This window comes from Hippocampus guttulatus, chromosome 5 (assembly GCF_054856545.1).
Source record: "Hippocampus guttulatus isolate MCC_2025c chromosome 5, RoL_Hgut_1.0, whole genome shotgun sequence".
Lineage (NCBI taxonomy): Eukaryota > Metazoa > Chordata > Actinopteri > Syngnathiformes > Syngnathidae > Hippocampus > Hippocampus guttulatus.
This window is the reverse complement of record NC_141265.1, coordinates 18,304,949-18,330,316: the sequence shown is the minus strand read 5'-3', so window position 1 is coordinate 18,330,316 and position 25,368 is coordinate 18,304,949. Positions and strand designations below refer to the sequence as shown.

The following is a 25,368-nucleotide window of genomic DNA, read 5'->3' as shown; positions in this document are numbered from 1 at the left end:
CGAGAGCGCCCTCTTGTGGTTTAATGTTAAAACAACACGTGAAATGATACAATAATGTGTTAATAATCGCTCCAGAATATAAATCGCACCCACGGCCAAACCATGAAAAAAAAAACCTGTGATTTATAATCCGGAAAATACGGTACCGGGTTTTAACATCCAACCACATGTCTTGTGGCACATTTTATTTAAATGTGCCCTCTGTAACACAGGGCACTTCAGTTATGTCCTGTCTCGGTCCGAACAACATGTGCAATATGTAAAAAACGTACTTAGATAAGAAACAGTGAAGGACAGAGTCCGTTGAACATTCAACATTCAAGTAGCCATCATCCCATGCTACCTTTTTGTGCCCCGGTAGACAAAGCAACGTCTATGATTGGATAGGTTTGGTTCGGAATTGGTTCGAAAGGATTTGCCAGTCCCTCGTAGATCTGTTCCCCTTGAGACGAATTGCAATGGAGATTGTTGGCTAAGCCCTCACGAATGTATCCGTTCACACATTCCACATCTCCTCTCTATGTAGTTGTAGTGGCTAAAGGTCTCAACCTTTATTGCAGAGAGCGCATTTCGCTCTCTGTATTTGTGCCTGCTTGCATGAACGTGCACGACATCCTTTCGGCCGACGCTCATCCCCAGCAGAAATCCCTCCAAGACATTCCGTTGGCCTCGAGATGCCAGTCGCAGATGCTATCAATGTGTTAATTGCTGTGCAGACATTCGCAGAGGGCACCTAGCGAAGACGCTCATGTCTCTTTCCACCACAAAATGACGGGCAATTAGGTCTCGTCACACTGGAGGACTTTCCTCTTTATCCGGCGCTACAGACCATTGCTTGGATTCAACCATTGAATCTGGAAACCCATTACACAAGAGAAGAGCTAAATGGCCAGAAGGTACTTCGCAGTTTTAGACAACCGTCTGCTTAACAGCATACATTGAAAGTTAGCTCCAATTTCCACACAACAGTCACGTGTCTTTAATCGCCGCCGAGATCGGAAGTCGAATGCTTCAAATCAATAAATAGACTTAAAAGTGAAACAACTTCACAATCGGTCACACGAGCCATCTGGCCTCACTGGGGCCTGAGGCTGGAAAATGCTCACTCTGTACGGTCCAAGTGTCCAATTCCAATTTTATCCAGTGTCCATTTCCTTTTACATTTTAAGGTCCACTACACAATGAGTGAACCATGCAATTGATGACTCACAGTCGCACACCAGGTGATCGTCGTCCCTTGCACACCTTAATCATCACAGTGCAATGGAAAAACTGCAACCCCTGGTGTTGTCGAAAACATTTTTTTAATGTGTCACATATAACTGTCCCGTATCATATTTTGCCACAAATAAGTAGCTGAGAGACTCTCCATGCTTTGCTTTTTAACCACATGTGTATATGAAATTATAAATATTGTTAAGTATTATTGTAAAACACAACATGCGGAATACTGTACGTAAACACTGCGGCGTTGCAACGTCATATTATCTGCGATCAGCCATGATGTTTCGTGTACCTTAGTGATTGCCTTAGTGACGCATATTTCTAATGATGTGTACCTGTGTGACTGGAATGTTTTTATTTACGTTGTTTGGTTGGAGAGACATGGTTGAGTATACGTTGTTCATTGAAGTATTCCAAAGATGTCAAGTCCGCAGTGGATACATACTGGATTGTTCATTATAATTTAGAAGAGACTTGATTCAGATCTTAGGATATCCTTTTTTTTCTTCTTTACATCGCTATGGCACTGAACTGAATTGTGTCACTTCAACCTTGCAGTGTCACTCCAGCTTGATTGATTTAAACCAGTTTTCTATCGTTGACAGTGGGATGTACTTATTCCAGCAAAACCTAAAAAAGTATGTGACCAATTGTCAGTATCGCTCGACAAAAAACTATTTAGTCGCTCTCCATTTGTGCCGGTTGGATGTCAGCAAAGGGTTTTATTATTTTATTCCGTTTTATTATTCACTGAACACATTTATAAACAATAACGAATGCGAAATGCTTCAACATTGCCTGTACAGTGAATGAAGTTTTCAAGATGGGCCAATTTGATTGTGGAACAAATTAAAAGTGCACAACAGATTGCGTTGAACTTTGGAGATTCGACTGAAATGCGCATCTAATCCACGCATGCCTCACTTGCACAAGTTTAGTATTGACTTTCTTGACTGTGAAGCAGTCGGTGTGACAGCGGCGCATTGCTCATTTGGAAGTTAGTAATAATGTATAGCTTTGTATCATTCGAGAACAAGACTTCATAGCCATTTTTATCTCGTCTATTTTCACCCCGAGCCATCTTCCCAGGGAAAAAAAAGCAAAAAACTCAGTGCCTTTAAACACACCGCGCCGTGACATCTGCCCTCATTAAGAGCCCTGCACAACACAGGTACGGGAAGTAAATATTATAAGAAAGCTGGGAGGAAAAAGAGGAAACAGCCTATTAGACCGCCAGAAAGTCACACCGCCACGTTACCCGCAAGTCTGAAAAGTAAATGATTGTCGAAAACCAGGATGGAGTGGGAGCAGGAGACAGGAAAAGAGGCATTGGGAGAGATGGGGCGACAGAGGTAGAAGAGGAGGAACGCGGCGGCGGATGGCAGGCGCTCCTCAGCGCAGAGTCAGACATGGCATTTGGTGACAGGTGACAAAATCAAAAGGTCATGTCACTTTTAACTAGGAGCCCCTGTGCCCCACTGATTTCCCCGGTGCCACCCCCGGCACCGCAACGTTCATCTGTGCTCGCTCTCGCTCTGCTAAAACCGGCAGAGAGGGATGGCAGGCAGAAAGACAGGCGACGAGCAGAGTTTGAAGCGGGACGGGAGCACCGGGAGGATCAGGAACACCACTGCCGAATCCTCCCGGCCTCCTGTTTCATCACGCCTGCGTGTTGCGTTCTCTTCATTTCCACCCATTTGTCTGACTCCCTTCATCACCGTGAACCTTTGTGACTACCTGTGCTCTTTGCAAATGGCAACTCCCGGTGTCTGCCTCACTTCTGGTTGTTGTTTTGACGCTGCAGCAAGCCTGTTGTAATTTTTTATTTTATTTTATTTCTTTACTTTAGATGTTGGGCTCCAGCCTCCAGAAAGTTTCTGCAGTCTAACAAGTGTGCACTAGCTGTCAATTCCCCCATTGACAAAACGTATCAAGAATATATGATCAAGAAAGCCGAGCTGAACAGCTCAGTTCAGTTTGCCAGTGTTAGTGTGACATCTTAATTCGCAAAACAGTTTTAATTGCAACAGAGAATTCAACATTCATATCCCTTTTTCTTGACATGCGGCTTTCTATAATTCTATAATAAGACAAGTTTTGTTAAAAAAAAAAAAGAAGAAGAAAAAAAAGAAGTGGTAAAGTGGTATTGTTGTCGTAGTGCCTGAGACTGAGTACAGATGCAGAGTTTCGGCTCAGTTTTGCTGCATCCCTTGACACAGAACCCAGCGTGGGTGCTTGCATGACAGTGATACTGAAACCTACAATCAGATGACGTGACATTGTCCAGTGTGACGGATGTATCAAATTTCACACCTGTGTCCCGCTAATGCCGCATTACCCGACAAACAAATGCAAACCGCCTCTGGAGCTACTGTATGTGTCTGTGCCATTAAAAGAGGCCAGATTCTAAACTGTACTCGATAGCCTAAAGATGTGGTTGACTCCCCAAAATATTTTGGGGTAAACGTGACTGTTTCCCATTAGTGGGAGGGGCGACATCTCACCAACATGAACTGTTCTGACAATAGGCAATGAGGTTCTATAATACTCATTATGCTGTCAGCAATGATAAGCAAATATGTCAGCAAATAAGCAATGAGGAAAGATGGCTTACATTGCGTTTCTTCATTGGAATAATAAAGGCGGCTCTTCATTAATACGGACCCATCCTTCACCCCCCCCCCCCCCCCGCGCCCCCTCCCTCCATCTTCCAGTCCCAGTGGTACAAGGGCCTCACCCCAATCTAGCTCCCTGCTGGGTAACCCTGGCTGGGGCCGTGCAGATGGAAGGGGGGGGGGGCCCTCTGAGGGCCGTGCCTCTGACAGCTTGTGAAGGGCCCGTATGGGTCAGCCAAGCCCAGCCAGCAGCCCCTTATCACACTCACAGCCCTCCCTCAGTCGGCAGAAAGTGTGGCGTCGGCATTACGCACACACAGACACACACGCATGCCCATACACTCATGAGCAGTGCATCCCAAGTAGGGCCTTGAGATCCCCCAGCCAGCAAGTCGCGGCAACCTCGGCAGCTGCAGAGGTTAAACCCCCTCCGCCCCCACCCACCGTATCAAAGAGAGAGCAGAGGAGAAATGGAGGGAGGGATGGAGGCATCGGAGAAAAAAAAAGGAGAAAGTATATCTTCATGTTCACTGGAATGTCTGCCCAGGCATCAATTCCCCCCGCGGCTGTCATTGGCAAGGTTAGGCTGGCAGATAGTAGAACTCTGCCTGCTCAGACTAAAGAGGTTTTTTGTTTTTTTTCCCCAAGCAAGAGAGGAAATCCATTGGCCAGTGTGATTAAAGTTATTCAAGTTTACAATCTGTATTTGTTATTTTCTTTTCATTTTTCAAATCATGTCTATTATTTATCATGCAACTAGTTTATTAACTATGTTCCAGTTCAAAGAAGGACGTTTAAATGAAGTTAAAACCAGTTGAATTTCGATCACAAAGTGACACGATTGGCGCTTCTGTCTCGTGAAAAGCTGTGAATGTAAAGCGAGAAACATTTTTATCAACTCCAATGCGGACAGGCCCCTTGAATGTTTTACTATTTTTGCTGTTAGTAGTGGGTCATCTTTTTATATAATTGAGTGAAATGAGTTTTGTGTGATGTTCGGTCAAAATGTCCCACACCAGTGCATTGATGGACCTTGCTTACACTGTACGGGAACACCAAGAAGGACGGTACCCCATTGATGAACATTGGTTTAGCGTAGCATACAATTTGTCCCAATATCAGCATCAAATTGTCATTTTTGCTTATTAAATTGCCTTTGAAAAGAAATTCAATGGCTCCTGCCAACTTGTCTGAGGCACTTGCGTATCGGCTAGCTGCCAGCCACTAGCGCTAAAGCTGGAAACGGGCGACACATTCTACAGTTTCATCTTAACTATTATTTTTTTAGCGTCCTTAATTAGCGATTGAACATGATTTCAGGATGACATTGCGTATGTGATGGCGATTTAAACTTTATACCGGGCTCCAACGATCCAAGCGCGGCCACGAACAACTTCAAAATAAAAGCACACAAAGGCACTTTTTAGAAGATTTTATTTTGAAGTCGGTCTGCAGCACCTTGGTGGCATTTACTGTCATGCATACCATTGCTACAGCTAGCTTGACTGTCTACCCCCACCATGCACACCAAATAAACAGTTTAAAGGACTGGAGCAGTTTTTTTTTTTAAATCGATGTACTCAAATTACTCAAAGACTCGTTTTACCTGAGTTGATTGTTCAGGCCAAATGGGAAAGTCTCAAACTCACCTGTGAACTTACCGAGTTCCAGCGCTATTGGAAACAAATGACTGGATTGGCAACTTTGGGGTCTAAATTTATTTTACTTGAGCAATTTTGTCAATGACTTTCAGGGAACCGATCCAATCATTCAAGAAAGGTTTTGTTTTTTTGTAACTCAATGTTTTATACAGACTTATGCGGCCATTTTAAGACTCTCAATGTCATTTGGCTTTGTGTATGCACTATATTATCACCATGTTTATGAATTTACGGGGCACGGTGTAATCTGTGAGAGCACCCCGCGTCATCCCTGTATTATTTCAATCGGTTTTGAATATGTTAATCTCCACCTCTTGTCTATATTGAATTCACCGGAGCGGCTCTGCGGGCAATGTGAGCTCACCGCAATCCAGTCGACGGCTTTGGCTTTGAGGCCGCCACCGCTGTAATGACAGTAATTCAAACAGCATGATAATGGGGGGTGAGGGGGGGGGGGTAAGCAGCCAAATCATATATATCATTGAGCACACAGGTCTGAGAAGAGAGAAGGAGTGAGGCAAATAGAGAGGAAGACGTTTGGAATTCAGAGGTAATTTATATCCCACCCTTAGTGAGACAGTACCTTCAGCAGGGGCGTTTAGCCGTGGCAATCTTCAGGGCAGATGATATGTTCCGTGCCTTTTTATTTATTAATTTTACACCGTCTCGTCGCGGGAAACATGACGTCTCCGTGTAACCAGAGGCGATGGAAGGAGCGACAAACGACTCCATCGTTCTCTCTCTGTCTCTCTAGGTCATGCTTCTCCAGCTCGCTCACGCTCGTTCCCTTTGTTTAAAGTTTGGAGTGTGTGCCAGGCGTGCCCCTCCAAAGCCTCTGTGTGGAGGAATCCATTATGTTTGTATTTTGGCACGGATGAAAGGATTTGGGTGGAACCGTGATGACTTTATAAACAGTTATAGCTCATTTGTTTGAGGAGCCAGAAGGCTTTCATATTACAATAACTCTTCGACAATTTTTATTTATTTTTTTTGCCGTGGCTGAGAACAAGACTTTCCCCTTCTGCTACTTATATAACATAGCCGTGAATTTATTCCACGCGGATGCGAGCAGTCAAGCTCATTTGTCGGGGCGGTGACGGCATCTCTGTGAAGTGGGAATTACCCGCCGCTATACAGTTTCAATAAGGAGTGCCATTCATACACACACACACACACACACACACTTGCCCCGCTGACTGGGAGTTATTGATAGAGCACGTACACACGCATACGCAAGTACACGGCGCACTATTGACTCAACCCGCTTGCTGTTCTGAACTCCTCTTTGTTTGTGTGGGAAGCGGCATTTACATAAGAGGCTTATGTCAGCTGCCACATAGTTTGCTCACTTACTTCACTGAAAAACAAAAAAGGACAAAAGCTATTGTCCCTTTAAGTCATGATTTTATATTTTTTTTGTGGATGTCTCCAAGCTGGTGTGCGCGCTGTTGAACGGCTTTTCCAGCACTGAATGCGGCACAACAATGAGGTTAGAGGGGGTGGCAGCTCATGCGCTTGTTTGTTTACTAAATTGAGGGCAATTGCACAAGCTTGGATTTTAGATGTGTGATTGATGAATGATTGACAGCAGGGGTGGAGAGCAAATGGAGCGGCGATCGATGCATGGAGATTATTTGGAATACATTTCGTGTGCTTGTTGGCTTGCTTATAATCGCGAGGATTACATACACAGTGCAGGTTTTGTGCTTGCTATGCTAGCTTGGAGACTCGAGATGTTATCATACATTCTGTCACAATTGCGAGGTGGTGGTGGACCCCAAAAAGCAGGCACAAGAGAGGAGCAGGTTGTACTTGATGAATTGTATTAAAACAGAGAAAACTAATTCCTAAACAAAAAGTCCTGCAAACAAAACAAATCCAAAGTATCAAACAAAACCATGACTGAAGCAAACAACTACCAAAGAACCGAAACAAGACCGGAACAAACATGACAGCAGCGAACACACCAACAATAAACCGACAATGAGTGCTCGGGCTGGGAGTCCTTTTCAAGCACTGATGACCTAACGACCAATAGGTGAGCAGCTGCAGGGAAAAGCCCCACAGTGCCACCTGTTGGTCACAAACCGAAACATGACACATTCCTTCATTTTCAATACGCTGTCATGCATTTCTTATTATTTTTTTGGTTTAAGTTTTTAAAAAATTAGCCGGTAATTTAACTGCAAGTGTGATTTTTGTGACCCGACACAAACCTTAACAAGATACACAATAACCCAACGTTAAAAGTGGTGAAATTAAGGTGTCCTATTCTGATTCTGTTCATAACCCGTTTATTTTTTTTGTTTTTTGTTTTTTTACAACCACTTGTTTTTGTTGTGTTCCTTTTATGTCTTTATCATTTCATGTCTCGGGACTTCAGAGGGACTGAAGAACATGCACACACAACCATCACTTTTCAGGAAAACCAAAACACGGCATTTTTGTTGAGCCGTTCACATTGAACTGACATTGCGCAACCACTTTCAACACGTTGGAGAGTTCAAATTGTTTTTTTTTGTTGTTGTAAAAATAGCAAACCCAATTTAAGCCTGAACAACAGTTCCAATGTGTGCAAAAAGTATGAAACTGACCAAATCTGGACATAGGAGGCTTCCGCCTGACATCGATGATATGCTAAATTGTTGGTAACCTTCAGTTCAAGGAAGAAAAGGGTACACTGGTCACGGAAATAGCTTGATGCCGACAAAATAGGATTAAATAATGTTGATAAATACATAGGGGCATAAAAATGGTTTGAATTAAAAACAAATCCGAAATTGGTTTGGATTCAATTGATATTGTAAAATGACAACAAGAAACCCCACTGCATCATATCCGTTCCAACTGAAATATCGAATCAGGGTGCCACTGCATTGAACCAAATCGAAACATCCCAAAGGCAACCCTCGAAGTGTCCCAATATTTATGCCCCTATGTCGACCATTGAAATCATCCACGGCCATTGATGTCAGAAGACCAGAAGAAAGCTCTGCGGGAACGGTTGTGAATGCTTTTGTGCAATGCGATTCGAAGGGATGAATCGACATTAATCCTCTGCACGTTGAAATTTGATACCGGAGCCTTTACACAAGCGTCAACATATTTGAGCAATAGAATGTTTCTCAAATTAAATATGAACTGTAATGTTTTGAAGCTTGATGCACACACACACACACACACACACACGTCCACTCACTCCTGACATTCATGAAAAGACGGTCGCCAGACAAAAGCGTTGCAGCTCAACATTAATTTGACTCCCAAAAACTGCTGTACTAATGTTTATTATCTTTGCTGCAACATAAATGATTTACACCTCTGATTGTATTTACTTTTTTTTTTCTTTCTACTAGCAAGCAATGGAGGATCTGATGGAGGACGAGGATGAGGATTTCGACAAAGATGACAGGGTAATTATTCCGCATCGGGGATGCACAGCAACACATGCTCACACCAAACAAACACGCACAAGCCGCCTGAGGGGTAGCTTCAGGTTGCCTCGTAGTCAGGGAACCCCCGAAAGATGGAAGAAATGTTTTACTTTCTCCTCCTCTGCTCGGGGCACAAACACATATGCAAAGGCCTTTTAACCCTTTTTTTGACAGTACATTTGTGAACTTGTGGTGTTTTCTGTTCCAGTCAAATTTGGTCCAATGTCGCTCGTGTCCCCCACCCCCGCCTTTTCACGTGTTGGCGGAATTACATGACTCCCGTCACGCTTCAGCTCTGCTTCCTGAGAACATGCACCCATATAAAGTGCTTAGTTGGCTATTTAGGTCCATTCACTGGCCCCTTTATGTCGCAATAAAACAGCATCTGGGCTTGTCCAGACACGATCAGGTAACAACAGGTGGCTGCTTTACTGCCTCTGCTCGTTTACACTGTAGGAACGGCTACCGAAACAAATGCCACGAGGTAGATGACAGTAGTTGGTCATTGGAAATTGAAATGGCGGAGCAGCTGCGTTTTCTCCCATCGTGTCGTACTGGAGATACGTTTCAAACTGATACCGCGGGGTGATCAGAATCGACTAAATAGGGAAGTGGAATGCTGATGGATTAATCATGCGAGCTTTTCAAGAGTGACCGAAACCTGTGAAGGGAAATTGGTCCATGCCTTAAAGCCGCACTCCGGTGGCCCAGTGGTTAGCGCTTCGACCTCATAGTGCAGAGGTCGTGGGTTCGATCTTGGCTCTGGCCTTCCTGTTGGGTGTTTGCATGTTCTCCCCGGGCCTGCGTGGATTTTCTCCGGGTACTCCACTTTCCTCCCACATTCCAAAAACATGCATGGCAGGTTAATGGAACACTCAAAATTGTCCCTAGTTGTGTGTGTGAGCACGGATGGGTGTTCGTCTCTGTGTGCCCTGCGATTGGCTGGCAACTGATTCAGGGTGTCCCCGCCTACTGCCCGAAGACGGCTGGGATAGGCTCCAGCAACCCCCCGCGACCCTTGTGAGGAGAAAGCGCATCGGAAAATAAGATAAGATAAGATAAGATATCCTTTATTTGTCCCGCAATGGGGAAATTACAATCAGAATTCAGAAAGGAAAAAACGCTGGGTATGGAGAGGGAAAAAAAAACCACGCTCGAACTATCCTCTTCCGAGGATAATTTAAGTCCAGGATAAAAAAAAGACCCTAGCACAGAAATAAGCATATGACAGTTACAACAAGTCACAAGACATAACATGTAATAAGGGGGAGGATGAATGGGAAGGGGCGGGGGGGGGGGGGGGGGGGTTGAGAGGGGTAACCGTGACGCGGCCGAAATGACCAGCTGCACGGATTCACACGAGCGCTCTGCATGTCGATGTATAGATGGATGAATTTGATCATCTATTGGAACTACTGGGGGCAGACTCGGGAGATTTTGTACTGGTTATTTTGCCCTGATGATATTCTGTATGCTGAATTTACTTGGAAAAAAAATCCTCTCATCCATCCACTTCACTCTCCTTATGTGAGGTCAAGTTGCCAGCAAAAGGCTTTAAAAAAAAGGAGAAAAAAAAGAAAAGAAAAAAAGAAGCACACGCACGCGGTGGGCAGATGGTCAAATCGTCATCCCGGCAATAAGTCAGGCAATCAGTCAAGCAAGCGTGCCAGTTGGCTGACGAGGATACGCGAGCATGACATCCCCGCCATGGTTGTGAAGTTCCAAGGCTGAAAAGGTGGGGCGCGCTGATTGAAGAAATGCGCCAAGCAACCTTCTATCCTTTCTTCCTTCACAGAGCTTTCTTCCTGTCTACGTACCATCGCTACATTCCCTCTGCCTTTCAGGAAAAAAATAAATACAAAGATAAAGCCTTTGAAAAGCTGCAGATTAGACTTCCTCAAATACATCGGACGCTTTCTTATAGAAATGAGGTCCGGCCAGCGGCTTGTTCGGCCTCCCTCCCCGTTTTGGAGGCAAAGCGATTATTCCAAATGCTGTGCGTGCGCCGTGCTCGCAAGGGGGCTGGGATGGCCGGATAGCACAGGGGCCACAAAAGCGACAGTTTACCAACTGTGGCTTCATACATTTTGATCTACTGCTCCCTTCAACTGTTAGCATTTCATTTGAGCTGTCGGGAAGTTTAAAAGAAGGTGTTTCCCTCTTTCTTCGCCTCCACCTCACCGCCCCGCTCCTGCCGCATGTTTTTGCCTTCATCCTGATAAAATAGTCTCTCTCTCTCTCGCTCGCTCTCACTCTCTCCTGCTGCTGCTCTATCAACTGGTAAAGTGTAGAACAAATTCAAGACCTAACAGTTTTTTTTTTACCCCTGTACCCAAACCCCATTGCGCTTTGGGTACAGCTTCAGACTGATGGGCTGTGAAAAACATGTCAACGAGGCCCCGTTTTATGTGCCCAGAGATGAGGGTGAGTGAAAGGAAGAGCGTGAAAAAAGATTGATAAATGTGCCAAAGTCGCATTTTAATTGAACTTGAAGCACACGTTGCAAGTATGCACATCATTCATCCCAGATGTTTGCGCCAGCCATGTGCGCCACAAGGCAGCTATTAGCTGGATAACCTTTGCTCCAAAGGCTAAATGGGGTATTACATGGCCAAAAACTGGAGCACCTGTTTTTCATTGTGCTGAAGACCATATGAGTTTTGACTGAAGAGATTACAGCGAGAACTGATAATACCCACTTCATATTAATGAGAGTTCATCATTTTATGGAGGACACTCACTTCAAGTACAGTAAGGCTAGTACACCGGATACAAAAAGTCTACACACCCCTGTTCAAATGGCATGTTTTTGCAAATATGAGACCGAGATACATTCTTTACATTCTGCATCATGCTTTCGGGTTGTTTTCTTCAGTTGGAACTGAGGTCGTAGACAAGGTGGAGAAAATTTGGATCTCTTCAGAATAGCACATGCAGCATTAGCCCAGGACCCTTCGGCTTCTGCTTGAACAGCTGAAGTTTATTTGGGGTTAATTAGTGATACTCGGTATATGTGGCATGTATATGCTGAATTTCATTTAAACTCAATCTGAATGTGATTAGGCAACTAGGAACACAGCTCATCCCATTTCCAAGAGGCTGCGCAACCACACGTGCAACCACATTATTTCGGATCCACAATTTATAGGTTACATTAAGTTGTGTAAGAAGTCTTGAGATTATTTGGTGTCACTCATATCACAAAAATCTGTCATTTCAACCGGGTGTGTAGACTTTTTATATCCACTAAACCAACAGAATGCAGTATAAGCTTCTCCCTGATGTATGTAGTTTTTATTCCATTGATTCAAATTTGACTTGGATCTCTTCGAGTTGGTTTGTACCTGTAAAATATATTTAATACTATTTGATACACTTTTTTGGGGGGGTGGAGGGTGGGGGGGGGGTCTAGGTTTGTCATTGAATCTATTCTATATCTTTACATTCTCCCTAAGGAGTTGTTCATTTTACAGACAGAGGAGCACAATACATCATACACAATGGTGTGGAAAAAGATCCATATCTCCTAACACTGTCACCATGAATAATGTAAACAATGGCACCATGACACGACACCCAATGTTATCCTTGTTTGTCAATAGCGGAAGGCACAAAGGGCAATCGTTATCCGTTACTGCTTCCTTTGGGGAGTCAAATTCTCCTCCTCAGCATCGAGAATGTAAAACCAAAACAACCGTGTGCAGAGTGCAGCCATATTCCTACCAAAGGCCTCTTGTCACCTGCAGGTTCAGCATGGGCTAGCCAATTTGTGTTCATGTGCTCAAGAGCTATCTGTGTCGTGAAACAGTTGTCTCCCAGGTGAGGAGAGGTTTTTTTTTGGGGGGGGGGGGTTAGAGAGAGAGAGAGCGAGGGAGAGAGAGGAGACTACCTCACACGGTTGACTGGTCACTGAAGGGCCTGTGCTGTGCTCAGCTAGGCTCCCCTAGCCTCAGGAGGACTTGACACAGATAAGATACACACTGCAATCATGTCCCGCTCACGGGCTTACTGCTCACTGGTCTCGCTGTCTTTTTCTCCATGTTTATCTCGCTGTATCACATGCACATACGCGCGCACGCACACGGACACACACACACACACACACACACGATACGTTCGGATGTCTCATTCGCACCCTCGTGTCCAGGACTGATGTTTATCAATCTTGATCGTTGTAATCCCCACGTCTTCATCCAATACAACATCCTGGCACTATTTTATAAATGCACGCACATGTAATACTTGGAGTAAACATTCTATGCAGTCTCCTCCAAAAATATAGGAACGACAAGGTCGATTCCTTTTTTTTGTTGTATACTGAAGACATTTGGGTTTCACATGAAAAAAGGAAGATGAGACAAATGTTCAGAAGTGCACCTTTTTTTTTCTTTTTTTTGCCCGGACATATGTTAAACAATCCAGGAGAGAGCAACTTTTGCTTTAAGGTATCCACTCTTTGCGTGAGTGAAACGGGGGTTATCTAACAATAACTCGCTCACGTCATCGTGGTAAATGCACCGGTGCTTTTCTCAGAGGAGATCAATGAAATGAAATAGACGTGCTCAAATTGTGAAATAACAAACTGAATTCTGAACTTTTATTCAGCGCACGCAAAAAATTATTACCACAGTGACTCAAACGCTAAAAATGAATGTCCTTATCTGCGCCTTTTATCTCAACCTCAAATCGTCTCATCCTAATTTTACAATGATGCCCTTCACAAACACATACAAAGAATACATCGATTTTTTAAGATTGAAAAGTTTATTTTTTCCAGCGTGGTATAGTATAGTTAAAAGAAAATAGCTGCTATTTATGTAAAATAGCATATTAGCATGGCATAAGTCTGTCCTATGATTATAAAACAGCTTTGACTCATTGATCCATCTCAAGCTAAATGAAGATTGTATGATTTATGCTGTTAACCAAGCGTGTTAGGGTGAAGCCGGGTTCTCGTCTGAAGCAGCACCTTCCCAGGACCCGCCACCCCTCCCTCAGTCACGGCACTGTGCAATCGTTCAGATAGCAGCATGGCACAATGTAATTGCACTAAAAAGAGCACTTGGATTCTTCTTTTTTAATTTTTTTTTATCACCCTTCTGTGAAAAAAATAAAATATAAAATAAAAGTAACGTGTGACTGAAATCTTCTTGGGAGGCTATTGAGCTTGCAGTGCAGCAGGGTTGTCCTCGAGTATCAAGGGGGTCTCTGCCGGCATAATGGGAGTCTGCATTCTTTTCTTCTCGCCGCCTTTGAAGGATGAAAAGCCTTCCACTGTAAAAGATGCTATTGACTCTTCCGCTTCGTTTTTCCCATCCCATCACAGTTTTTTTTTCTTTTGACGTTCTACAGAGACGCCGGTTGGAACGGCATTTTAATCATGTTTGGGTAATGGAGGAAGAAGGAGTGGAAGCAGGGAGGAGGGTGAAAGGTGTGAAGGAGCATTGTCTTTCTATGCAAACCATACGGCATTGTTTGTTTGTTTGCTTCCCCGCTTTGCCGCACACATACATGAGGTGGATCATCTCTCAAACCGTCACGATTCCCTCCAGACGCAGTCACAGCTTTTTTTTTTGGTCTCATTTTCATACTCTTAACAATCCATTTGAGTTTGTGGACTTGGAAAACTAAGATGCCTCATGTAATGAAGTACAAGTGAATAAGCATCACTCTAAGGTTCCTTTGAGGCTTCCCATTTTACCCACAAAAAGTTGACATTTTTCACTGAACAATATTTTCCAAAGTAGATGTGCTATTAGAAATGCGTATCGATCACGCTCACACGTTTTTAAAGACATATTAATTAACTGCAAGCAGACAATGTACATCCAGTAGAAAATATGCGAGCTTCTTGACAGGGTGGACAATGACAGTGTTGACATTTTTTTTTTCAAACTAATGCTAGTATTTAATTAGCACGTGGTTGGCCTTCACTCAGCAACGTGATTCAGCAAGTGAATGTGTACTGTTTAGCAAATGTATTTCACATTTCTGTCATGTTTTTAGACCCATTCATATTTCACGATGACAGAGTGGACTTGTCAAGCAAGACATCATCCGTCTCCAAACATGACAAAACATAAGTGCACGTCTTTATTATGCAACTGTCCACTTAGTTTTCCTCCAATGAAGAGAAAGTGCTAGTTGTCATGTTATTGAGAGGTTTTCAGGGTTTGACAGGGTGGACGGTAATTTCAGGTTCACATGAAATGCGACATGTTCAATTTGATTATGAAAATAGAGTGCACATGTTCAAAATGACTTGTTTTGTCAAATCACTTTTGAAGTGACTGATCATATCATGGTATTCTTTTTAACAATTCTGCTACATTTTCTAGAGGTCGTCTTATTGGGGTACAAAGGCACTTTCTAGTGGGATGACCCAAGTAAAATATTTGCTAAGCCATAGTTTCAAGGAAATAAACTAGCTATGAAAAACATCATTGTGGACCTGTATTGTTATCACCATTTCTATGGTAAAACAAGAGAAAATAGTCTTACTCTACAGTATTACAAGACTCTTGATTCCCAACCCCAGAGCCATAGCTTTGACACCCTCATTTCTTTGAAAAGTCAAGACAAATCTGACTGTAATCTATCCACAAGGAAACTAAACCAGAGGCCGCGGACGACAGCCGTGATAAAAACCATATCCTTGAGGATATGTTGGCTTCCTGGCGCTTTGAGTGGATGCTAGCAATGGTGGTAAGTTGGCATGCGTGTGGTTCCTCCAGTGTCTACTACTGACTCCCGATGGTGTCTGTCACTGTCTTCTTGGGTCGCGTCCTTTAATGCCTGTCTTTCTGTCTCGTCGGGTTCGATGTGCCTGTCTCCTTTTCAGCCTCATGGTTGCCCAGACCACCCATCCTCTTGCACGTTCTGCACTTAACCCAGTCCCAACTTGGGGGGCTCCAATCTCCGCTTGTCCTTAGGCTGATGGAGGGCACTAATGGGGCCTCTCGCATGGCAGTCTGCTCCTGTCTTTTTATATTACTTCCCTGTAGAACTGCAAGGCGACAGCTGTAGATTGATTGAAGTGTGACAGTGTGTTAACTATACTCTGCCAGTGGGAGTGTATGCTGTGAGGTATTTAAGGGTGACCGGGGGAGTAACTCAAACTAACATCTGTAATTTCTGCCTTTGAAGAGGACACGAAGCACCACTTATAGATTCACGCCAGTCGAGTCAACCGTAATCTGACATGATCTCCACTGTGAGGTGCTACCATTGTGGCACTATGGATGGAAATTGGTTTTGTTGTTACAACTTTTGAAACCCCAAATTCGTATTGTGTACTGAACTGAACCAAATGAAAAGTCGAACCAGTGCCTTTTTCCCAACGGACGCTATCCGCTTAATACTCTACGCACCAATATTTTAAGCCTGGCGGCAATCGGAGTCGCTGAAGCTAGCACCGCTAACTGCTAATGTTACCCGTAAACCTCTTTTTGTCATACCCTCGACATTTTACTTCCTCGAGGAGCGTTAGGTGACGGCAGCAGATGCATGAATCCAAAAATTGGCTGACTGGAAGAAAGAAATGGGTGCCGTGCAAGTTTCATTCGCCTCCGTTTTCTGTGTTTCATTCCACCTGACGCGTTCGCTGCAGAGTGGCTTTCTCAGGCTTCCAGTGGTACTATTTTGAAGTGGAAAACCGACGAGGATCCAAATCACTCTATTGCCCTACCTGTACTTAAAACACGCAATCTGTAATCGGGGATACGTGTGGTTCTAAGCCAGGATTTCTACAACTTTGGTTGCACATGATTTCAAAATGCGTCTTACCACAAACTGAAAAGCAAGAAATGCAGCTATGGACCGCTTATTTGAACCAGTATCATTTACAACAAAGTACCGTGGTAGCACAAATGTTACTTCTTTTCTAATCATGCTAAAAGTACAACTTACTGGTTAAAGTTAAATTTATGCTGTGTCATTCTTTGAAAAAAAAAAGTGTGACAAATGAGAACAGGTGGCCAAAAGTTAATTAAGAACCCACAAGCTGAACTTCCAGGAGCTTAGACTCCCTTCGTACCTGAAGCATATGTAGACAGGTGCCGAGGCATTTGGGTGATTTCAGCATGCTCGCGAGCGATTTTTCTGAAAAAGTGGCCCGAGAAACACAAACATTCCACATTGCAGGAAAAAAAATATAAATCCCAATGCTCGTTAGGTCTTCCGTTGCAATGCAACTCCACAGCTGTTATTGTTCTCAATCACATACAGGAGCGACTGAACCAACTGCACTTTTTTTCCACTGATGAACTATGCATCAAAGCGCCAGAAAGGCCTTCGCCGCACTGTAGGTGAGGAGTTCCTGTGTGCTCTCACGCACCCAAGGTAACTTCTGCAGAGCGCCGTCACCGAAGAGCAGGTTGACGCTGGCACGCGTTCATTCTCAGTCGTCTCTCATTGGGCAGAATGTGGAGCACACCACTTGACAGGAGTGTCGTCTGGATTTGAAAGTCAGACATGTTAGCAGGCAGCCGCCACCTTTTCTTTTAACAAGAGCCATAAATCTGTAATGAGCACAGAGGATGCATATTTTATTTATTTATTTATTTATTTGAAGACGTGATCCCCTTACTTCACACCACAGCACTTTAAAGTCAATTTTTTTACCCTTACGAAATTAAAAAAAAGCCAATGTTAGTGTTTTTTTGTTGTTGTTGATTAAGAAGAAAACTAAAATCAGCCACGAGACTTACAATGAGGAAGCGCGTTAATTTTTTATTTATTTGATTTGTTTTTAACTGAAGGTAATGAAAGCAACAACTCACTTGTGGTTTTGCTACCTAACAGTACATTTTGTTTTGTTCATAATTTCAACAACATTTCTTTTATGACAGCACATTCAAATTTAGACACTATAGCTGTATAAAAACAGGGATTTTCAAATGTGTTCCAATTTTTGTTAAGTAAATTCAATAATATTAGGCAATGGAAAATATTAGTTAACATTGGGTCAGGATAAAATGAAGTAAAGAAAAATGGACACAGCATTTCATCTATTTAACTAAATACAATAATCACAGCTGCCGATATTTTTAAACAGCTTGAAGCAAGCACGTTTTGGATCTAATATGGATAAGTATTTTCTATCTGTCAAACTGCACACAGCACGTTCAGAGTGGTTACGCTTAAAAATAATGAAAACAAACATGGGGGAAAAAATGTGCTACTGTGTTTGAAGCACAGGTGTCATGGGGCATTATTAGTTTTTTAGTAACGGTACACCATGTAACAAAAAAAAACAAAAACATTTTTGTTTGAATAATTCTACATGTTGCAATGAAGCCCTGGCAGAGACCTTAAGATGGCTTCACAGCTATGGATGGACAAAGAAAGATGGTCTAGAACAGCAAAATCAGGCCAACAGAGGACAAGAGTAATGGCGTCCCATCCATCACACTCAGCCAGGCTGCATGCGGGGAAGGACGGGCAAAGGAGACCGCAGTAGCAAGAGGAGGTCTGGGGTCTCCCAGAGGTGAGGCAGGGAGGGTTGCACTTTGGGTTCGGGTCTATGTATATATGTGAGGACATACCCCCCCCCCCCCCCAAAAAAAAAGTTAAATGACCATCATTTTTATTCTTTACTCTATTCTTTGTTTTTTACACTATTCACAACCCTCATTTATTGTGCAATAATCGTGTTATATATTTTGATACATTTTTATGCTTTAGAAACCATTTATGTCTGAGTTTTGGGGGGGGGGGGGTTGGAACGGATTAAGGCATTTACATGGAAAACACGTCGCTACTTACAAAATTTTCTAGTGAAGAAATTTCTTTCAGAACCAATTAATTTCATAAGTAGAGGTACCACTGTATTCAGATATCGTATTTATGGAATTCCTGTAGAAAAAGGCACACATTGTAAATGACCTTGATATCATCACAGATGTAACGTTTGGCTCGCTGCTGAAAAACGTGACTAAAGTCCTTTATTAAAAAAAAAAAAAGAAAAGATCTGATATATGTCACGGTGACAACTTCCTCGAAATAATGAAAATATCATGACTGAAAAGTTGTTAACCCCATACTGTAGATATATGCAAAATTACCGGTATTATTCATAAACTCGATTTAGAAATCGTGTATTTCTCAGCGTCACTCACATAATAAACCCACACAAAAAAAAGTCTTATTTTTTTCCCTGTGCGAGAAATCATCATCCGCTTTCTCTGCAAAATCAACAAGGATGCCTTGAGTTGCCCTGTGGGAGCCACGCATTAGCATTCTGTCACGTCTCATTTGACATTTCGATTTTTACAGTACGCAGTGGAAAGAGCAACAATGAGAAACAGGTGCAATTTTAGCACGGCGGTCACGTTTGGTTCAGACTAATCATGCGGCGTCAACGGGATTTATGCCGTTACATTAGATCTCATAGCTTTGTCATATTTATGACGCGAGGCAAAAGAGACAACAATGGGATTTTAGGTTGAAGCCGCCCTCAAAATGGCTCTGTGCTTCCAGCCTTAGATATAGGACAGATATTTGAGTCCGTCGTATAATTGACTTTGTCCTCGGTGTCCGCTCATGTTTGGCTCGAGGCTTTAGGTCAGGGAAGGACAAAATGTCTTTGCGCACTTTTTCTCTCCCTGCATGACGATGGAAGAGAGCCGCACGACGCGTATTCCCGCTGGTAAATATTTAATCAAGCGTTTGAATGAGATTACCACAAGTTACCGAGTGCAACGTGGTTCGCCTGACTTTGCTGTTTCGGCGCGCCGCCTTTGTGCATCCGCATCACTTTAACAAGCGCTTGCCTCCCCTGTCCCCGTTGATGAGAGCGCTCCCGTGGTGAACCTGCTCCGCGCACTTCGAAACGCAGCGGCTCGCCGTTGACGTAATGGCTCCGAATTCTTGTCACGCTTTCAAACGTATGATGCAAACCTTGGACACAAATCTCGCACCGAAAAGATCACTGGATATTTCTCTTGCATGCCCGATGAGAGTTAAGTGATGTCAAGGAGTTTGTGATGCCCAAAGGAGAGCATGTCAGTTTGTCTTAGTGGACTTTGCTTATGTGCTTTTCCAGCAACCTTTGATACACGCATAATGTCCACAACGTTATATTATATATTAATCCAAGAACATCATGTGCCTGTCTAAGAAGTGGGAAGGAGAAAGTATCTCAAAATATGAGAGACGCCCAAGTGCCGTTCTACAGTATCAACTGCATACCAACAAATATTCAGTGTTGAATGCAAACCTTTTGACAGTGTCAAATCATCCATCCATTTTCTGATCCATTCATCCACACGAGGGTCACGGGTGTGTTGGAGCCTATCCCAGCTGTCTTCGGGCAATACTTGGAGTACACCCTGAACTGCTTGCCAGCCAATCGCAGGGCATACATAGACAAACAACCGTTTGTGCTCACATTCACACCCAGGGATAATTTCGAGTGTTCCATTAACCTGCCATGCCTGTTTTTGGAATGTGGGAGGAAACCGGAGTACCCGGAGAAAACCCACACCAGGCCGGGGAGAACATGCAACCTCCACACAGGAAGCCCGGAGCCCGTAATCAAACTCCGCGGCTCTGCACTGTGAGGCGGACGAGTGTCAAATCAAGCAATTGCAATTTCTACTGTGCTCAGGCTATTGGTACACCGCTTGTATTATAGGATTTGAAGTTGTAGATGCTACGTGTTACCGTATCGTACTCAACTGAGATGAATGCATAAATGAACGAACTACAGAACAGGAAAAGATGCTGTCTTTGTAGATTGATTGACAGTTGGTTGAGACTCTGTTCTCCTTCTTACCCGTGTCCGAATCTTGAAACATGCTTGCAAGGAACAGTTGCTTCAACCTGTAACCGGATAACATGAGAAGCTGTCCACTGTCGTAACCGCTGTCCCCGAAAGGGTTAATACTGTGAAAATTAACCTGAGAGCATTTTGTTTTTTGCTGTATTGGTTCTGTTTTGCATTCATAGCCGAAGCGGAGTCTTGACGTAGTCTGTATTTCTGTTTGTCCGTGAACTTATTTCGAGCCCCCCCCCCCCCCCCCCCCACACACACACACACCCGATAGTAGTACTCTAATAGAGGCAGTGGTCTGTTGACTATTAACATCATTCAGGATTGACATTTCTATCAATTCTAAATGTCAAAAAAGGCTTAATGTTGCTTTTATGATGTACACTTGTGCTCTACTGTAGCGTTATATACTGCTTGGTGCTAGCCAGGAACTGACATTAAAGAAGACATATCATACTTGAGCACATCTCACTTTCAGTGGACAAATTACCTGAGATTGAATGTTCTTTTATTTGACAGCAGTCACAAATCCGTAGCTCCCCGACTCAACTGGTACTTACTATAACATATCACCACCAACACATTGCACATGAACCTGCGCTCGCAGTCCATTAAAATGCACGATGCCTCACTCGTTAGGCGGGCTTATTACGCGATCTGCCGGAATGATTCAAGCTGCGCGCTCTGAGCCCGGGTGCTGGGATTTGTCACATCCGTCGAGCGGGGGACCGCACCTTTAGCCTAATCGGAGCCAGGCGGAGTTGATTTTATGAGCTTTTGTCTCCGGGAAAAAAATAAATAAAAATAAAGCAGGCAGTTGTTCTCACAGGAATGGTATTAGACAGATGGACTGACACAGGCCTTGTTTTTTGTTTTTTTGTTTTTTTTGTCTTCCGACTGTGTTTTTGAGTCAGCCTCATTAACTATATGTCAATATCTACGAACGTGGGCCTCAACCGGGGCCATGCATCAATTCCGGTGAGAAAGGACATCGCAGTCCACACGCAAACTTACCGAGTAAAGCGGGGGACTATTATTGTCTTTGCGTCGGGCTGTACGTAATCATGTTTATAGAGTTACTCAGCAAGACCAGGTGTGCAAATCAAGCTTAGCTAATAGCTGTGGGGGCGCACGAGTGCGTGTGTGTATTGGGTTCCATTATAGGAGCAGGTTGCCTGTCTCCATATGTGCGCCGTGAGTGGGGAAGCTGGGAAAACAAGGATCTCCATGGCTCTCTGTGTTATTACTACCTCCCGCCTCAGCGAGTCTCGTTTGAAGACAGGAAATAGGAGTCAGACGGCAGTCCGAGGGGCATGTGGCAGTGGTTTATACTTGGGTGACCTCTGACCTATCCTTTCCACCCCGCCCGCTCTCTCACACCTCTCCCCGCGTGTCCCTCCGAGGTAAAAACGTCCTGATCCGGCCCGCCCGGGATGGACAGCGACCGACTGGATGCTCTGAGATTTGTTTGAGCCAGCGATGAAAAGCAGATGGAAAAGAAGGAACTGATTCACCAGAGGAGGAAGAAATAATGGGAGACTCGTCAAAGTCTTTGCAAAAGCAAATAAACCCGTTGCTTTGTGGCCAGCCATATCTGTTTGTCTTGGGTGGTTTGCGGCGGAAGCGGTGTGGACTCGCCGACTGTCCCACGGTTCATTTTGAACATTATCAGATCAGGGATGGAGAGCGGAAGGACCTTTTTCGGAGTCCGTCACTTGTCATGACAACAGCACGGTCGACCGCTGCATCCTTACAATTTGTCACGTGCAGATTCACATTTTCTTGTTTTTTTTTTTTTTTCAATTAAAAAGAAAATACTCTGAAAATATTTTTTTGTATTTTTTAGGGGCATTTTCTTCCCCCGTTTCCCTCATGAAAGACGCATGTTGAATGTTTATCATCATTTTTCAAAGAACATTTTTTTCCCATCCCAGTAAACTTTTTTTTTTAGATTAATTTCTTTGCGCCGATTCCAAATCTGCCCTTTTTTCTAAAATCTCTAGCACAACAGGTTCTCATAACAATACTAATAACACTAATGTCATTTAAATTTAGTAATGTTTATCAATTAAGGTCCAGTGGAAGGTGAAATGTTTTTTTTTCCTGCATTATTTGGATTATTATCATTATTACTGCACAAGTTTTTGGAGGTCAAACGTCAAAACAAAAAATGGAAACCTGATGCGCTCCGAAAAAAAAATGAACCCGTTTTTTGAAAATCAGCATCAAAAATACAATTAGGGACATAAAAGCCATCTCTGTTAAAAAAAAATATTGATTATTGATTACCAGTGTAATGAAACAGTCAATGACACTCAGTAGCCAAGCATTTTTTATGAAGAAAATATGTTCGGTTATATACGGATATATACGGTATATATACGGTTCGGAAAGATGACCGTCTTCCTTTGTGAGGGGGAAAAAAGTGGCCTTTTTTTCTTTTCAAGTCAAAGTGGACTCCCATTTAGGATCATACCTCGTGTTTCGGATTGTTCTAGCCCACCTCTTGTTATTCCCCTGGTTAGATTCCGACGCATGCATACCAAACCCGCTAACACGTGTCAAGCGCCCCCTGTCACCTGATTGTGGCCGCGTTGCCCTCGTTTCTATTCGTCAGGTGACTTATCAACTGTCACATGACTCACTCACTTCTTTCAGTAAGATTCTGAAGTTCTTTGGCTGTCAAAAGCAGACCGGCCCCGACCCCGCCCCTCTCGATGGCGTCAATGATAATGATGTCACGGCTGGTGACATCATCACAGCTTGCCAGGCAGTTGAACAATCGGGCGCAGCCTGATCTTGGCAGCACCGAGCGAGCGAGAAAAAAAACGAGAGAGGACCTCAAAGATTGATGTTTCCATTTGGCTTTCTGTTGAATTCTGCCGCCCCATTAACATATTCAAATTGTCCGTGTGGGCTTTTGTACGGAGGAAAGCGTTTTGATTTGTTCTGCCGACTTTATATCTCTATTACCGCCTGGAATGAACACAGTCAATTGGAACAGGATATCCGGCGATTTGGCTCCCCCGGTGCAAGCCTTTGACGCTATTTAACGTGTATTGTTCCCACGGAAGATTGCCTTTGCCCAGCCTCTCTCCTTTGCATTTCTCTTTGCTCCCTGCTCCCTTACATCTCTTCCCGTCGCACCCCGCCTGCGTCTTCCTCCCATTGCCCACAACCCTATCTGCGCTTTTGCAGGACTCTGAGAGGAAAGGCTTCATGAACAAGCTTTATGCCATTCAGGACGTGTGTATCAGTGTGCAGAATGCGCTGGATGAAGTGGCCTCCTATGGCGAGAGGATAAAGAAGTAAGTCGTAAGCCTGCTCCTCGGCGCCCGGCCCGCTGCGCTTTGTGCTCCGCTCCACACGTCCCGGTGTTTTTCTGCACTGCCAGGTTGCCCCACTTTGCCTTGCCAGCCTGATTAGAACTTAGTTGCCAGAAACGCTGCCAGCATGACAAAACAGATCCTCCTCCATCCTCCTGAATCATATACTGCTTAAACACCTCGACGGCGCCCCCTGTCAATATTTTCTCACGACCCTTTTCCTCTCTTTCCAGCACTTTTAATTGGACTGTGCCTTTCCTAAGCTGGCTGGCCATCGTCGCTCTTGGACTGGCCACCGTTATTGTTTACGTCATCCCGCTACGATACATTGTGCTAGCCTGGGGTAAGCTACATTCACAAGTAGCCTTCTTGTGACATTAATGTGCATTTAACATGACGGCCGTGCCTTGAGCGACCTTCCGTGACCCCACTTTTTTGGGGGGGAATGTGAGCCGTCGTTTGGCTCTTGGAATGGCCACCGTTATTGTTTACGTCATCCCGCTACGATACATTGTGCTAGCCTGGGGTAAGCTATATTCACAAGTAGCCTTCTTGTGACATTAATGTGCATTTAACATGACGGCCGTGCCTTGAGCGACCTTCCGTGACCCCACTTTTTTTTGGGGGGAACGTGAGCCGTCGTTTGGCCACGGATGTTATAAGTCTCTGGTAACATGGTCCACTGTCTGGGAGCGAGGAGGACATAGACCAGTTCAGATAAAACATGAAATACGTAAAGCATTAAACTGTTTCAATACATTCTGTAAAAATGTAAGTTTTTTTCGACAAAATTTGAGAGAAATTATGTCATATTTTTTGGGACACCCTGAGACTGGCTCAGTGTGCAATATATTCTTTCATTGTATCTTATGCTGTCCATATATTTCCCATGAAAGTACGCCAGAGAGAACGGCATAATGTCCATTCAATTGAAGCAAACATTTTTAAAAATCTATTTCTCTGTCATTGGTTTATTTTTTTTGTTCTTCTTATTATTTTATAAAGGCCATGTCTCATTGTTTTGTGACATTTGCAACGCAATCGAGTTTTTGTCAAGGCGGACATCTTGATACATCTCTTCAGTGGTACATTGGTACCTAATGTTGTGGCCTACATGATGTGTAAAATGTGCAAATGACCACTTGTATTTCCGACCTTCTCACTCTCGTCTTTTTTCCATATGCCGATCCAGGAGTGAATAAATTCACCAAGAAGCTGCGAGACCCTTACACCATCGATAACAACGAGATCTTGGATTTCTTGTCCAGAGTGCCCTCCGATGTCCAAGTGGTGGGTAAACCTCCCATAGTTACCTTCATAATCCACCCTAGCGGT

At 43.7% G+C, this 25,368-nt stretch overlaps 1 protein-coding gene across 1 annotated transcript in view; it reads left to right on the top strand.

The window, feature by feature from the left end:
- The window catches only part of mctp1a (multiple C2 domains, transmembrane 1a), a 94,292-nt gene that overhangs the window by 51,589 nt on the left and 17,335 nt on the right, over window positions 1–25,368 (top strand). Inside the window, exons 17-20 of the mRNA XM_086110968.1 lie at window positions 8,857–8,913; window positions 23,906–24,015; window positions 24,267–24,376; window positions 25,226–25,323. Coding sequence (XP_085967094.1) covers window positions 8,857–8,913; window positions 23,906–24,015; window positions 24,267–24,376; window positions 25,226–25,323 — 375 coding nt within the window. The remainder of the gene's footprint in view (window positions 1–8,856; window positions 8,914–23,905; window positions 24,016–24,266; window positions 24,377–25,225; window positions 25,324–25,368) is intronic.